We start from the raw sequence: 17,598 nt of genomic DNA, 5'->3' as shown, positions 1-17,598 counted from the left end.
CCCACATTTGACCTCATTAACATATAACCACCTACATTTGTGCTCATTAACACATAACCACCTACATTTGTGCTCATTAACACATAACCACCTACATTTGTGCTCATTAACACATAACCACCTACATTTGAGCTCATTAACACATAACCACCTATATTTGAGCTAATTAACATAAAACCACCTACATTTGTGCTCATTAACACATAACCACCTACATTTGAGCTCATTAACACATAACCACCTATATTTGAGCTAATTAACATAAAACCACCTACATTTGAGCTCATTAACATATAACCACCTATATTTGAGCTAATTAACATAAAACCACCTACATTTGAGCTCATTAACATATACCCACCTATATTTGAGCTCATTAACACATAACCACCTACATTTGAGCTCATTAACATATAACCACCTATATTTGAGCTAATTAACATATAACCACCTACATTTGTGCTCATTAACACATAACCACCTACATTTGAGCTCATTAACACATAACCACCTATATTTGAGCTAATTAACATAAAACCACCTACATTTGAGCTCATTAACATATACCCACCTATATTTGAGCTCATTAACACATAACCACCTACATTTGAGCTCATTAACATATAACCACCTATATTTGAGCTCATTAACATATAACCACCTACATTTGAGCTCATTAACATAAAACCACCTATATTTGAGCTCATTAACACATAACCACCTACATTTGAGCTCATTAACATATAACCACCTATATTTGAGCTAATTAACATAAAACCACCTACATTTGTGCTCTTTAACACATAACCACCTACATTTGAGCTCATTAACATATAACCACCTATATTTGAGCTCATTAACATATAACCACCTACATTTGAGCTCATTAACATATAACCACCTACATTTGAGCTCATTAACATATAACCACCTACATTTGACCTCATTAACATATAACCACCTACATTTGAGCTCATTAACATATAACCACCTACATTTGAGCTCATTAACATATAACCATCTACATTTGAGCTCATTAACATATAACCATCTACATTTGAGCTCATTAACATATGGCCGCCCACACGATAGTTCATTGTTTTCTTTCTTTCTCTTTTTCTTGCTTGTTTTCTTTTTTCTTTCTTTCTTTGTTGATTGTTTTCTTTCTTTCTCATTTTCTTTTTTCTTGTATTATTGTTTTTTTCTTGCTTGTTTTCTTTCTCTTTCTTTCTTTCTTTCTCTTTTTCTTGCTTGTTTTCTTTCTTTCTTTCTCTTTTTCTTGCTTGTTTTCTTTCTCTTTCTTTCTTTCTTTCTTTCTTTCTCTTTTTCTTGCTTGTTTTCTTGCGGGCACACTCTTGACAGGTTTTGTGAGATTTAGATATATATATGCAGGTCTGTTTATGTCCAGTTCATGAATGGTTGAATTTGAACGAGTTATAAATGATCTACATGACAGAAAAGCTCCATGTTTCCAGTTAATAACAGATGTGTCTTAATGTTTCCAGAACCCTGTCCTCAGGATGACTGTGTTAATGTCTCATGTCCCGCGGATCTCATCAGACACAGCTGTACGTCGTGCCCTTTGACCTGTGCTCACATATCCGGAGCAACAACATGTGACCGGAACGCAAAGTGTTTCACGGGTCTGCTTATTCTTTGTATTTTTATGAATACAAAAAATACAATATTTTCTTACCAAAACTTAACATGTTAATCGTAGTGTCCATCAAAATACATAAAGTTACTGTTAATGATGTTCAATTGTCTCTAATAATGTACAATCTACTTTCATTTTGGTTTTATGATAGTTGTTACTGTAATTGCACTGTAATAACAGATACTCATAATTACATTTTGAAGTCTATTTCCTCTCATTTATTTTTCTCTCTCAGGCTGCTGGTGTGCTGATGGTCAGGTGATGAATCATGAGAATAAGTGTGTTCTGCCAGACGAGTGTGTGTGTGAGGTGTCGGGCGTGCGGTACTGGCCCGGTCAACAGGTGAAAGTGGGCTGTGAGATCTGTGTGTGTGAGAGAGGCAGACCCCAACGCTGTCAGCCCAACCCAGAATGCTCCGGTACACACACACACACACGCACATGTTGTGTTTCCATAGACATAATGGTTTTTATACTGTACAAACTTTATATTCTATCCCCTAAACCTAACCCTACCCCTAAACCTAACCCTCACAGAAAACTTTCTGCATTTTTACATTTTCAAACAACATAATTTAGTATGATTTATAAGCTGTTTTCCTCATGGGGACCGACAAAATGTCCCCACAAAGTGATAAATACACGCTCACTCTTACACACACACACACACACACACTCTCACACACACTCACGCGCACACACACACACAGACACCCACATACACACGCACAAGCACACACACATGCACACACGCACACACACACAAACGCACACAAGCACATACACATGCGCACAAGCACACACACATGCACACACACACACACACTCACACTCACACACACACACACACGAGCACACACGCACACGAGCACACACACGCACACGTACACACACACACACTCACGCTCACACACACACAAGCACATACACACACTCACATGTGCTCGCACACTCACACACACACACACGAGCACACACGCACACGAGCACACACACGCACACGTACACACACACACACTCACGCTCACACACACACAAGCACATACACACACTCACATGTGCTCGCACACTCACACACACACACAAGCACACACACACACACACACTCACACTTGCGCGCACACACACACACACACACTCACACTTGCGCGCACACACACACACACACACACACACACACTCACACACACACACACACACACACACACACTCACACTTGCGCACACACACACACACACACACACACTCACACACACACACTCACACACACACAAAAGACTCTTATTTTAATATGAGTTGAGTTTAAAACTTCAAGGACCCATTAAATGTCAAACACTATTTTTATTTCCTGTTTTAACCCTTTAAGCTCTGAATGTGTTTTTAAAGATTTCCTGTTTCAGTGGAATCCCCAAAATTAAAGACTTATAACTCGACAAAAAACAAAACAAGGAGGGTCAAGTGTTTGGTATCATTGTAAAGAAAACTTTTCAAAATGTTTAATGCCATTTAAAAAAAACTTCTGATTCGTCGGCAAATTTCAAAGCATTTGTTCAGTTTTGGTCATAAATGTCTCGTGCATTGGACAGTTGAGCGTCTAAGGTTTCCTATTTTGTGTTGTCAAGACTGGAGTTTTTTTTTCTCATGGGCTGAGCTTAAAGGGTTAACGTGTTTATTTTCTCAACCTTAAAGAGTTCACTAGTGTAGTGTGTATATGTATGGTTGTGTGTACACACACACACACACACACACACACACACACACACACACACACACTGTATGATCTTACAGCTAACAGACATGAACTAAAAGCCACAAAACTTCAACTGATGTTTGTCTTTTTCAATAAGTGTGTGTTTGTTCAACTGTGACTTTTGCACTAGTGCACTGTGGCTGGTCGTCCTGGTCTCCATGGGGAGAGTGTTTGGGTCCGTGTGGAGTTCAAAGTGTTCAGTGGTCTTTTCGCAGCCCAAACAACCCGTTAAAACACGGCAACGGCCAACAGTGCCGCGGAATTTACCGCAAGGCCAGACGGTAACAATATGCTGTCATTGTGGGTCATTTGAACCCATTTTCCCCGTATTAGCCCAAATTATGATTTAAAAAATGACATATTAAGTTATCTTTTATCAAAGTGCAATACCATACAGATATGTGCAGGTAACTGTATTTTCAGTATCATGTGTGTGTGTGTGTGTGTGTGTGTGTGTGTGTGTGTGTGTGTGTTTCAGCTGTCAGACAGAGACATGCAGAGTGTGTGTATATCAGGCACACACACATGCAGTGGGTGAACGCTGGAAGGGGGGTCCGTGCCAGCTGTGCCAGTGTTTGCCAAACCTCACAGTGCAGTGTGCTCCTTACTGCCCATACTCTGCCACTGGATGCCCGCAGGTATGTGTGTGTTCAGTTATATCACAGTTTTCTGTCTCTAATATCATTGTTTGACACTCCCGATGTTTCAGTTGTATCATCCACATGGTTGTTGATCTTTAACTTCTGTTCTGTTGGTGAAACGTACAATTCCCTCATCTTTTTAGGGTCATACTCTGATCCCAGGAACTGGAGATAAGTGTTGCCTTTGTGAAGGTAAAGGTAATTAATCATGATGTGTGGACAACTGCAACTTTATGGTTCATAATTACAGCAGGTGTTTCATGCAATCAGTGTTTTTTGTCTTATCAGGTAATGGTACCTCTGTCTTGGCAACTACACCGGTGACCTTAACTGTTGCACCCTCCACGCCACCAGAGGGCCCTCCTGTGCCAACTTACCCTCTGCCATCTGGAGGTCAGTTTATACCTCTTTAATTTGCCCTGAGTAAACCTACAGGTTAGCTGAGTTAGTACACAATGACACAATTCAATGTAATTAAAATATAAGGTTGTATTTGTATTTTTAATGTATTTGTTTGTCGAAATAAACACTAACCAATATATATTAATCAATATATTGATTGCATTCTCTCTGTGTTTGTTGTATAGATGAGTGTTGGTCTCCTCTGGGCGTTCAGTCGCTCCCCTCCTCCAGTTTCAGCGCCTCGTCCCATCATCCTGGTCACCCTCCGTCAGCGGGACGCCTGCACGCACGAGACCTCCACAGCGACCTGCAGGGCTGGAGCCCAGAACCGGAGCAGTACAGAGAGCTCTCGCCTGGGACTCCTGAGGGACACGGAGACGTCCCACATGCCCCGTATCTACAGATAGACCTGCTCAGACCCTACAACATCACAGGTGAAGAATGCAGCCAACGATGAACACAGAAACACAGCTCAGTTGTATTTATTATGCAATACGATATAGATACTTCCATAGAGATGACTTACTCGTGGTTTACTCTCTGTGTCTGATGTTGTAGGCGTGTTGACTCAGGGTGGAGGCGTGTTTGACACCTTTGTGTCGAGCTTCTATCTGCAGTTCAGTAATGATGCCAGTCACTGGTACACGTACAAAGAGCTCATCACAGACGCCAGACCCAAAACCAAGGTAACACTTGCTAAACAACCAACAGGAAGTTGCATTAGGACAAATATGCAGAAAGTTAACCTACATTAAATATGCCATTTTGCATTCTGTCTAAAATGTTTACACTTCTAAATATAGAAATGGCAGGTTGAATTATGTCAAATATCTTGACCTTATTGTCATGGAGGATCATTTGTGGCGTCCTGCAGGTGTTTCAGGGTAACAGTGATGATCGTGGGGTAGCTCTGACCCGTCTAGATCGGATGGTGTCGGCTCGGTTTGTGCGAGTTCTGCCTCACGACTTTCAGAACGGAATCTATTTGAGAGTCGAGCTCATGGGCTGCGTTCACGGTAAATCGTTTAGTTTCTTCTCTTGACCCTTAAACGCCCTCATGACCCCACCCTTAAATGTGGTCCTGGGTCTTTAGTGACCCGGGACCACATTCCACCTCTTGGACCTTGTGCCCACACCTCTTTAGCATTCCTCAACCAGTGTTGTGTAAGATACTTATCCACTACAAATGAACTACTAATTCTAAAAATGTAATCAGATTACTTTACTTATTACTTTGTTGAAAACGTAATCACATTACTTATTACGAGCAACATATTCAAAATAGTGTCTATTTCGATTGACTTGATTTACATTTGACATTGTTATTTGATGACGAAGCAATGTGGAAGTAAACTATAGCAAGTTTAACACATGAACAGTAAGACTTGGCTATTGTCATTTGGGTCTACTACTGAAATTATGTAAGTTGTGCGTCTATTTAGACTGAAAAAAGTGGCAGAGAAATGACATACAGTATGTGTAACTTATGTGTAGTTTATGTGTTACGTGTAGCTCAATATGTGTTTGGCAGCCAGTTGCATCTCGTGAAATTCCTGTTCTAGATTTGTTGCATTACCTCTTTGAAATATTGTATTTTATTTATTTTTAATTTGGTTATATGGATGAGGGATATGGATGAGAGCTTAGAAACACTATCTGGCCATTTCGTAGATCCATTTGTATGTAATAATGTTTGTCGAAACACACGTGCATTTAAGGGTTAAAGGAAAAATAGTTCACCATCATGTTAACGGTATGTAGGTAATTTGATGCAAATTGTTCTGGAGTTTTGTGTCATGTCTTTCCTGTTTCTTTTTCCTCAGAGCATGAGTGGTCCACACCCGCTCCGCCGCTGCGCCCCTGCAGAGAATGGGAGTTCCGCTGCGGTAACGGCCGCTGTGTTCCTACTGGCCCTCAGGGGGCGCTGTGTGACGGTGTCAATGACTGCGGTGATGGCACAGATGAACTCAACTGTGGTGCGTACAGACCTATGCCCCATCTACAGGACAAGAATAAATATATTCAAAAGAAGCCATGAGAAGCCTGGAAATGTTTATTGCACAATTTTCTGTTTCTGAAACATTATCATTTAAATTGCAAACTATTTAAATATGATGTTTTTTTGCTGGTGATTTAAAAAATACATTGTATTACAGTCATTTTCACTCTAATACAATACAAAATTAACTGACTTACTGTAATGAAAAATTGGCCAAAACATGTTTAAAGGGGTCACGACATCAGGACTATAATTTTACTGTATCTTTTGACATATAAAAGGTTATTATACTATTAAAAACATCCTGTAAGTTTCAGAACTGATAACTTCCTGCTTAATTTAAAACAAGCATTTATTTAAACCAAGCTGCAAAAACGTCTCGTTTGGAATTCGTGGAACTTGTGACATCACAAAGGCCAAATACATCTGCCTATGTTTCTGTCATTGCACCCTAGGCCCCGCCCACTGGTGCTCACTGAGTCACACAGGTGAAGAGGAGAGAGATGGGCCTGTCAAGGGATTTACAATGGATTTAAATGTTTTTCTGCATAAATGTGCAAGACTTTGACCGCTATCAAACATCTCGTGCCATTTTTTTAAAACGCAATGCCAAGTTATAACTCCAAATTGGAGACCCCCATTGTGTTTCATTCAACTGCATTCTTGCGTGTGTCTTGGACTGTTTTGCACCCATATATGATATTTTAAAGGTTTAGTCTTTTTGTAAACATGCACTCGTTGGATATCTTTGATCTTCGATGTGTTTTCGGCGATGTGTGGCCTGTTGAAGCCAGTTGAAGCAGCCCAACGCCACCACATGGACTGTTTACGTTTGTGCATTCAGAACATCTCAGCGAGGATTGTATGTTTTCGGCTCATATTATAACCCTAACCAGTCACAGGAACTGTTATCGATGGCTGTGGGTTATATGTTAATCCTGAAATGTAGTTTTATAAATGTTGTGGTGTTGTGGAGTTTATTAATTTTCTTCGGATTGCGACACGGAAGTGTTCAACGATTGGACAGATTTCAGTTTAGGGTCTCCTGTGTTTTCACTCGCACTGGTTAATATTCCTCGAGCATAACGTTGAAGGTATTACGTTTGTAATATCTTCAAATTGAGTGTGTTGATGACATGAAGCGATGGTCCAAGGTTAGTTACGTTTATATCATTCATTATTCTGAGTTATGACAGCCAACAACGTCACAAGTTGGGCCTGAAATTCATTTTTACACTAATTACCACTTAAATGGTTGTTGTGGCAACCAAAATCATATTGGCAGTTTTTACTAGGCATCTCGAGACAAGAAATACAAAACAGGCAATTCGAGTAATCATGGCGCCACCCAGTGGTTGGTCGGGAAAAATGAGGATTGGAAGGGCTGCATGATGTTAGCCAATCACAACAGTGGGTGTTTACAGGGAAGCTTTAAAGGGCCAGAGCATTTTAAAACAGAGCGTTTCAGACAGAGGGCCAGAGACAGGGTGCAAAATTATTATACATGACAAAATATGACTATTTTTGTGCCAAAAAAATTAAAATAACTATACTAACATTATAAGTGGACCAAACTATAATTTGTAATTGTAATTTATCATAAGTGATATTTATATTCTGTATATATATATATATATATGAGGCATTAAGTGGAATATCTCTTGCCTTGCCTATTTCTTTCACTTGTTTATTCACTTGCTAAATTCATTGTATATTTCTGTTGTTTTTAGGTACTCTGCCGACTCCTACCAAAAGCCCTGTTAGCTGTCCACCAGGCCAGTTCTCTTGCCCTCCTCCAGGGGGCTGTATACAGGCAGAGCGCCGCTGTGATGGAGTTCCTCACTGTCCGGATGGAGCTGATGAGAGAAGCTGTACACACACACACATCACACCCACCGCCGCCCCACTCAGGACATCCAGCAAGAAGCCCGTTACCACACCCAAAGTACCCACCACCACTGTGAGACGCAAATGATTGAGTTCCTCTATCTGGCTTGTTAACTAGCTGTTCCATTTGAGTACAAATATGACGATAAATATATGACCATGGTCACTTTTAAAAGAAAACTGTGAGTTTGGTGTCCAAAGGTTTGATTGTTGTAATGGCATTAAATTGGATTTCTTATAGTTGATACAAATGCATAAACACTTCTAGGTACTAAATCCTTAAATAGAATTATAATTGTCTTATTTTGTCTCTCTGCTTTGTGTTTTATAGGATGGAGGACCTGGTCAGAAAGGTAAGACGATTGAGATATGATTGAAATAACTGTAAGATATATTCATGTAAAGATTGAAAGCTAATCAACCAAAAAATCTGCTGTTTAAAAAATACAAAATTATCAAATATGCCACAAAAGTCTTCAGTTTTGTTAAATGTCTTGTCTCCAATAAATACATTCTCATAAATAATTATAACCACAGTTATTATACATTATAAGACTTCCTCTATTCATAGTTATACTTAACCCTGTAAAGCCTGACCTATGAAAGAATGGTCAGAAAATTATATATAATTTAATAAATGAGTCTCAGGAACTTATGACATCATAATAGCTTGTAATGTAAATGAATGAGATGACAGAGCATATATGAAAATACACAGAAATATTAGTTCACACTTTAAATATATCTTATAAAATGTATTGTGGAGCGGAGGGGGGCGGGGCCGGGTCGGAATATCACGCGCCCGGTCCCCAATCGGCCTGATAAGGCGCGCGAGGGATAAAGGCGGCCGGTGGCGATTGTTCGAGAGAGAGAGAATTACGGGCATGTCCATCATGTGTGTTTGTTTATGTGTTTTTTAGTTTTCATTAAATTATTATTTATGTTGACAAGCCGGTTCTCGCCTCCTCCTTGCCCATCGTTTAACTGTTTTACATTGGTGCCGAAACCCGGGATCAGACGAGTTAAGGCCTGCACAGGGTGGTATGGCCGTAAGCGCCCTTACCGCTTTTCTCTCCCGGACGGGCGCTTGACCACGCCCCCGCTGCCACATGTATATGCCAGAATTGTCAAAGCTCTGTGATATTGTTATGGTGGGCATGAATGTTATGGTGATTGAGAGATAAACCTCAATATCATATTTGATACGTGGATTTCAACTGGCTTTTGCAATAAAATAATATACAACATTTGAACCAAGCACAAGTTGCTTATTCAGCAAATACTCATTTTAAAATATCAGTAACAATATAATAATTACTGTCACTTTTACTTCACTAAAATCAGCAAAGATTTCACACACACACACACACACACACACACACACACACACACACACAAAGATCCCCCATTTAGCCTTAACAGACTGTAGGGGCAACACACACACACACACACACACACACACACACATGTTGGTCTACCTATCATTATGAGGACTTTCCATAGACATAATGACTTTTATACTGTACAAACTATAGATTCTATCCTCTAAACCTAACACAACCCCTAAACCTAACCCTCACAGAAAACCTTCTGCATTTTTACATTTTCAATAAAACATTGTTTAATATGATTTTTAAGCGATTTGAATAATGGGGACACTAGAAATGTCCTCATAAATCACATTTATAGCATAATAACCTTGTAATTACCAGTTTATAACTTACAAAATTGTCCTCGTAAATCACACACACACACACACACACACACACACACACACACACACACACACACACACACACACACACACACACACACACACACACACACACCCCCACCCCATTTAGCCTTAACAGACTGTAGGGGCAAGTGCTGTTAGCGAGCACCTCTGAAGGCCAGAACGGTACACGAGGGGGTGGGTGGCCAGCACCACGCCCGACCGCCTTTGTCTCCCCAGTGGAGATGTTTTACACACCGCACCAGGTACTCATTTTAGGCTGAGTCGACCTAGGGGAGGGGGATTAGATTCAGATAATCGTCACTGGTGTTGGCCATGAGCAGGAATCAAACTCGGATCGCCAGGTTCGTAGCGCAGCGAGCTAACCGCTACACTAACGCTCCCACTAACACACACACACACCGCTACACTACCACACACACACACACACACACACACACACACACACACACACACACACACACACACACACACACACGCTACACTACCACACACACACACACACACACACACACACACACGCTACACTACACACACACACACACACACACACACACACACACACACAACAAGTTTTTCGTTATTTGGTTAATTATATTAATGATGCACAGGCTTAAGAAAAAAGTGGATTTAATTGGATACAGGCAGCATTATAGAGTTAAGAGTTTAATGCATTATAACTCCAGCAACATCCAATTTTAATGCAGCAGAAGTTAATAAATTTAATCATATTAGTGTTGTACAGTGTAAACAGTCAAAAGTCTTTATGACGTGATCATATAATAAGTGGTTATAAGTTACAAAAGTAATATGCAAACAGCCATAACATAAACTTGTAACATACATTACATTATATTATAAGTCACTCTTGTTATATTTTAGGTTATTTATCAAATAAATCTCCAAATAAGATGCACAAAAATTATTATTTATATATATTTTTTAATGCTTTGGTATGTTTACAACAAAGAAGATTGACTGAATGTGTGATCAACATACATATATTTGAACATTGTAGCTTTATAAATGTTTTATTTATTTATTTTTATTTGAAAATGTACATTGCATGTGTGTTATTGATGTATTTGTGCATGTGTAATGTTTATAACTTCCAGCATGACTTATAATGTCTTATAAGCACTTAAAAATATCATATGGATGTTTATAAGAAGACATTACTTTTGTCACTTTACTTAAAGCACACCTATTATATATAACACACAGTATATACAATATATATAATACATTATAACTTCTGCAGATAAAAATGGATATTGCATGTGTTATAATGCATTATATGAGAAGTTATAACATATTATAAGGTGTATTATGAGACATTACTAATGCATTATAACACCTTTACAATGCATTAGAAATATGGGCATCATAGACAGTGTTACCTTCATGGTTCCATAATGCTTCCATGTTTTGCATACTACTACTTTTTTAACCCGAGTAAAAAAATACAAATCGTCAAAATATTAACAACCACAATCTTGTGAGTGGTGGTGGTGTAGTGGTCTAAGCACATAACTGGTAATCTGGTAATCAGAAGGATGCTGGTTCGAGCCCCACAGCCACCACCATTGTGTCCTTGAGTAAGGCACTTAACTCCAGGTTGCTCCGGGGGGATTGTCCCTGTAATAAGGGCTCTGTAAGTCGCTTTGGATAAAAGCGTTTGCCAAATGCATAAATGTAAATGTAAATGTCTTGAACAACACAAAATGGGTATTGTTTGAAAAAAGCATTATGACCAAAACTGAATAAGTCCTTTGAAATTTGCAGACAAAGAAATGTACCGTTTTGATCATTTATAAAAAAAAAATTGCACTGTGCATATTATTGCAATCAGTAAAAAAAATAAAATAAAATAAAAATGTGTCATATGTTGTTGGAAATCTCTCAAAGAGTAAAATACCACCAGACTATTTGTTTTACTCACAGACAAATATATAGTGAGTAACAGCTAATTATATGTCTTTGACAATTATGTTTACTTCACGGAAAATATACGGAACATAAAACATCACATATCATTATTTAGAGTCTGTGATTATCTTTCAATCGAGTCCACACACAAGATAATCAGATGTATAGATCATTAGATAATCCACATGAAGCACAATGTTACATATGACCACCAGGAGATGGCGCCAAATACACGACACAGACTCAATGATGACTCAAATGACACAGAATGAAACTCACTCTGTGAAATCTCATGACTAAAATCATGTCTGCATGCTATGCAAACCTTTAGTCATTGTTGTGTTTGCATGTGTAATTAGTTCTTATGTACAATTATTATCTTTTATGTGTTTGGAGATGTTTTTGGACACTTTGATTAATTATATTTGTAATGTTGTAACTTTTGATTGCTTTGTCGTATCAACACAAAATCTTTCTCAGATACAGTCGACATGATTGGGAAGAAAACAAAAGTAGTTTTATGGAGCCACCTTATTTACACCCAGAGATATATAATATAAAGTCTATATTTATATATATAAAAATAAATATTTGGCTAAATTGCAGCAGATTCTTAGGCTGAGAGTCCCAGAATGTATCATAATCTATATAATTAAACAATACGACACATTACAATGATACCAAACACTTTTTTTTTTAATTATAATCCTTTAATTTTGGATATGCCACTGAAACAGGAAATCTTTAAAAACACCTTCAGAGCTTAGAGTTAAAAGAAGTAGGTAGTGTGCAGTAAGCCTTACGCTAGTATGCATTGCCTCTGTTTCCCGTCAGGTATATGCTCTTCTGCGCTGGGATTGGAGGATGGGCATGTCCATTATGGTCAGCTGACCTCGTCCTCATACAGGGAGAATAATCCTGCTGACGCTGGCCGTCTGAACGTTGTGCCCAATGTGTGAGCATTTTATTATGAAAAAAGGGTTATATATGAATTGTTAATACATAGAGTAAAGCAGGAAAACATGATTATATTTAATAAATAGCATTGTGTATTTTCTGCTGATTCTTCTTTTGTTTTGATGCTTCTCGGTCAGTATGATCATGGAGCCGGGGTGGAGCCCATTGCCTGGAGACACTCATCCGTACTTCCAGGTGGATTTCCTGGAGCCCACGTGGATATCTGGTGTGGTGACGCAGGGCAGTGAACGCATGTGGGGTTACCTCACCAAATACACACTTGCTTTCGCTTTGGTGGAGAATCAGTTCATCAACTACAGTGAGACTGCAGACACAGGGTCTGTTCCAAAGGTAACTGCAAATACAGTTCACAGTATACAGGGACGTTTCTAGGCATAGGCGAAGTAGGTGGTTGCCTAGGGCGGCACCTGCTAGGGGGCACCAAAGAGGACGCACCACAATGCACCCCAACCCCCAACAGGGCAGCAATATATATGTGATATACTGTATTAGTTAATAGGTCTAATAATGGACTGGATTTGTCAATTATATTTAGGCGATGTAAACAATGACATGTCATTTGAAAGTGTTTAAATTCATATTTTTATATTCATAATTTATGTTCATGCCAGATATTTGACGTGAGGATGTTAGGTCGGACGCCGGTCACGCGCTGGTTAAACCGGCTGGTCAGAGCTCGCTATGTCCGGATCATTCCTGTAGAATTTCGCCACACGTTTTACCTCCGTGTCGAGGTCCTGGGCTGTAGAGGAGGTAAAAGACTTGTTCCTTGATTTTGTTTTTATAAGTGTTATTAATGATCTACCCTCCACCATTGCATTAAATTTAAAGCTAAAATTCAAAATTCTGCAACCATTTCGTTTACACAAATATTATGTTTCTTAAAAGCTTTTTAAATAGTTTAAATCTAAACACAAGGGAGATGTTTTTGTCGTTTTATTTTCATTTTGTCTGCCAGATGAGTTGGTCACACCCACTAGTCCAGCAGTGCCCACAGCGCCCTCTGGTGTACCAAGCTTACATAACCACACCGGACCAACAGAAAGTCCTGGTCACCATGACTACACCACTGGATCGCCGGGACTGCACACCAGAAGTCCTCAGGATGGCAGCCCTGGTGTGGCTCCAGGGGGTCCAACAGGAGAACCAGGCACGCATATACTGACCACGCCCAGAACTGAGGGTGTGGTCACCCCTGGACAGCCGGGGCTGATGTCACCTACACCCTATACCAACACAATGGGTATGTGTTCATGCATTTGCCTTGTTACTATAGGTTCTGGTACATTAATGGGCTGTTCATACCGAAGGCGTTGTTGCATCATTCCAGACTGTTTTTTCTATGTAAACATGCACTAGCCAAATGTCTTTCAGCACCTTTTTTTAGATGGCTTGTCAAATTTAAAAAACTCCATTCTGTGCCATTTGAGTTATCATTGAGTCTGTGTCATGTACTTGTCGCCATCTCCTGGTGGCCATATGTAATTAGAGTGAATGATCCTCTCTGCCCATATTTGGATGACTTCCACCTCTGGTTGCAGCGATCTGAATCATAATACGATTGGTTTAGAGTTCCATGATGCTGAACAACGTACTACATCATTTCCTATGAAGTCATCTGATCCAGGAAAGCTAATGTGTTTATGTGCTGTGTGCACATTGTGCTTCGTGTGGATTATCTAATGATCTATGTCTATGCATTCGATTGTGTTGTGTGCATCCTCTTTAAGTTCTGTTTATTTTCGTGAAGTTATAAGTGAAATCGCGGCATATAAGCAACACCTGTTTACATGTAACATGTATGTCAAAGATATATACTTAGATATTACTCGCTATATTTTTCTCCGTTAGTAAAACAGGCTTTCCAACGAGTTTTTGTCTGCAAATGTCAAAGTACTTGTTCAGTTTTGGTCATAATGCATACATGCATTGGAAAGTAGAGATTCAAAGCTTTATAACGATGCCTATTTTATGTTTGTCAAGACTGTAGTAAAATATTGACTAATATATATATATATAAGTAACCAGCTAGCAGATATGCATAACATCTTAGCAACCTGATAGCAATGGCAATCACCCACAGCACCCTAGCACTAGTTTTGCATGGGCTCACATTTTCTTAAAAATGTTTAAACTAGATGCTTATTCAAATGTTTTCAATATTATAAATTTTCAAGGACCGTGGGACACGACACCTGATGATGGTTTACCCAGAATACTGTGCGTGGAAGGACAGTTTACCTGCAGGTCATTCGGTTGTGTTGAAGCAGCGTTTGTGTGTGACGGCCGCGAGGACTGTCCTGACGGCTCGGATGAGGATCACTGCGGTAAAAATAAAACACTAACAATATTACACGTTTACATACCTTAATGAGGACCAACAATCTTTAAAACTGTTGTCACTTTGTGTCACTTAAGTACAGAGTAACCGTCATTTCAACCAAACAGCCATTGTAGCCACGTAGATTTAAAAAGTTTAATGCAAGACATAAAAATCTAAAAACAATGATATAGCATATATTAAAAACCTCACCCTATCTCTAAGGGAGAAGCCCGCCACCCTTCTGAGGAAGCCCATTTCAGCCGCTTGTACTCGTGACCTAGTTCTTTCGGTCATGACCCAGACCATAGGTGAGGGTAGGAACGAAAATTGACCGGTAGATCGAGAGCTTTGCCTTCCGGCTCAGCTCTCTTTTCGTGACAACGGTGCGATAGAGCGAGTGCAATTCCGCCCCCGCTGCCCCGATTCTCCGGCCAACCACCCGCTCCATTGTCCCCTCACTCGTGAACAAGACCCCGAGGTACTTGAAGTCCTTCACTTGGGGCAATACCGCCTTCCCTACCCGGATAGCCGAATACCAAAAGTAAATATCGGTAGTCGTACTCATTCTAAAGACAATGGTATCGGGACATCCCTATTTTCGGTGACACCATGTCCTGTTTTTACATTTGTATAATATAATAATAATAATAATAATAATATGTTTAATTTATAATGAGCCTTTCCCATGCTCAAGGAAGCTGTACAAAGACATAATAACTTGTAGCGATTACAAATGTTTGCATACATGTGTGAACTTGCAGCGTTTACATGCCAAAAAATAATTGTAATGATTTTATTAGCTTACTTGTAGAGATCGCAGAGTGATATGTCAAGTAGAAATAATGATATTGGTCTGTAATCGCTATATCCTTTATTACTTTATTTGTTATATAGAAATATCAGACTGCATGAAGGCACCTTTTACCAATCAGAATTCAGTGTTTAAGAGAGCTGTGCAATGAATACATTTACTGACATTTCATTAGGTTAACATGATTGGCACATCTCTTCTCTCAGGACCCATCACACCCACCGGACGCCCCCTGCTGCCTGACTCCTGTTCTGCCAAACAGTTCAGCTGCTGGAGCGGCGAGTGTGTGAGTCTGAATAAGAGGTGTGATCTCCGTAGAGACTGTGCTGACGGATCTGATGAGAACGACTGCTGTAAGTCCACAACTACTCATCTCACATCAGAGCAGTGGTTCACGGGACTGACAGAGGTGTGTTTGTCTCCTCCAGTCGACTGTATTCTGTCTGCGTGGAGTTCGTGGAGTCAGTGCAGTGCATCGTGTGGATTGGGCTCTCTGTTTCGCCAGAGGAATATTCTGAGAGATGCCCGTCCCGGTGGTTCCTGCGGCGGGGCACAGTTTGACAGTCGGGCATGTTTCCTGGAGGCGTGTCCAGGTAACAACAAAATAACTGGATGTTTCTGGTATAAATGACACCGTTTTTAATGATGTGTTACAGCCACGGTCTGTTTTATTGTAAATAGGATCTACATTCTGATTGCTCGAGCCACATAAGCCATTTTAACATATTTTATTCCTTATTGGCATGATTATTATTCTTATTATTACTGTAATTATAGCGGTAGACGTGTTTCTATTGTGTATATTGTTTTGACTACTGTATGTAAAGTGCCTTGAGAAGCTACCTTTAAAGGCGCTATGTAAAAATAAAGTTATTATTATTATTATTATTATTATTATTATTATATGCATTTACTAAATTAACAAAGCATGTAAAGTATTTATATTAAAGAAGAGGATTTTATAGAAAATAAATAATGTGACGTAAATATAGTAATGAAGGAGAGAATAAAAGAAAGATTATAATTAAATAAAATTTTGTTTAATTTTAATTTAATTTCATTTCATTTATTAATAGTTCAGAAGAAGATTTTTATACAAAATCGATAAGGTGATATACTTAATTAATTTAATTAAATTACATTTTATTTCTTATTTTATTTTAAATTTTAATTAAAAAGTAAATTGAATTGAATTATTTAATTAAATTATTCAATTCATTTCAATTTAAATAAATAATGTATAGTACACAAGTTAATTTTATACCAAATAAATATATTATTCTATAAATATAGTAATGGAGAGAGTAAAAGAAAGGGTACATTTTAATTTAATTAAAAATATATATTTTTTTATTAAATTATATTAAATTATTTAATTAAATTATTCAATTTAATTCAATTTAAATAAAGAATTTATAGTACACAAGTAAATTCTATATCAAATAAAGATGATATACTATAAATATAGTAATGAAGGAGAGAATAAA

The 17,598-nt window shown here is 38.7% G+C and overlaps 1 protein-coding gene across 1 annotated transcript in view; it reads left to right on the top strand.

Annotated features, from left to right (window-relative positions):
* The window catches only part of sspo (SCO-spondin), a 131,504-nt gene that overhangs the window by 43,041 nt on the left and 70,865 nt on the right, over positions 1-17,598 (top strand). Inside the window, 19 exon segments of the mRNA XM_052113500.1 lie at positions 1,506-1,643; positions 1,893-2,075; positions 3,537-3,687; positions 3,885-4,044; positions 4,191-4,245; positions 4,336-4,440; positions 4,635-4,883; positions 5,008-5,135; positions 5,324-5,535; positions 6,304-6,425; positions 8,179-8,393; positions 8,667-8,688; positions 12,834-12,954; positions 13,094-13,307; positions 13,589-13,730; positions 13,936-14,220; positions 15,155-15,304; positions 16,318-16,464; positions 16,540-16,704. Coding sequence (XP_051969460.1) covers positions 1,506-1,643; positions 1,893-2,075; positions 3,537-3,687; positions 3,885-4,044; positions 4,191-4,245; positions 4,336-4,440; positions 4,635-4,883; positions 5,008-5,135; positions 5,324-5,535; positions 6,304-6,425; positions 8,179-8,393; positions 8,667-8,688; positions 12,834-12,954; positions 13,094-13,307; positions 13,589-13,730; positions 13,936-14,220; positions 15,155-15,304; positions 16,318-16,464; positions 16,540-16,704 — 2,964 coding nt within the window.

The sequence above is a fragment of the Xyrauchen texanus genome, chromosome 41 (genome assembly GCF_025860055.1).
Source record: "Xyrauchen texanus isolate HMW12.3.18 chromosome 41, RBS_HiC_50CHRs, whole genome shotgun sequence".
In the NCBI taxonomy this organism is placed as follows: Eukaryota; Metazoa; Chordata; class Actinopteri; order Cypriniformes; family Catostomidae; genus Xyrauchen; species Xyrauchen texanus.
Note: the sequence above shows the minus strand (reverse complement) of the source record. Positions and strands in the feature narration are given on the sequence as shown.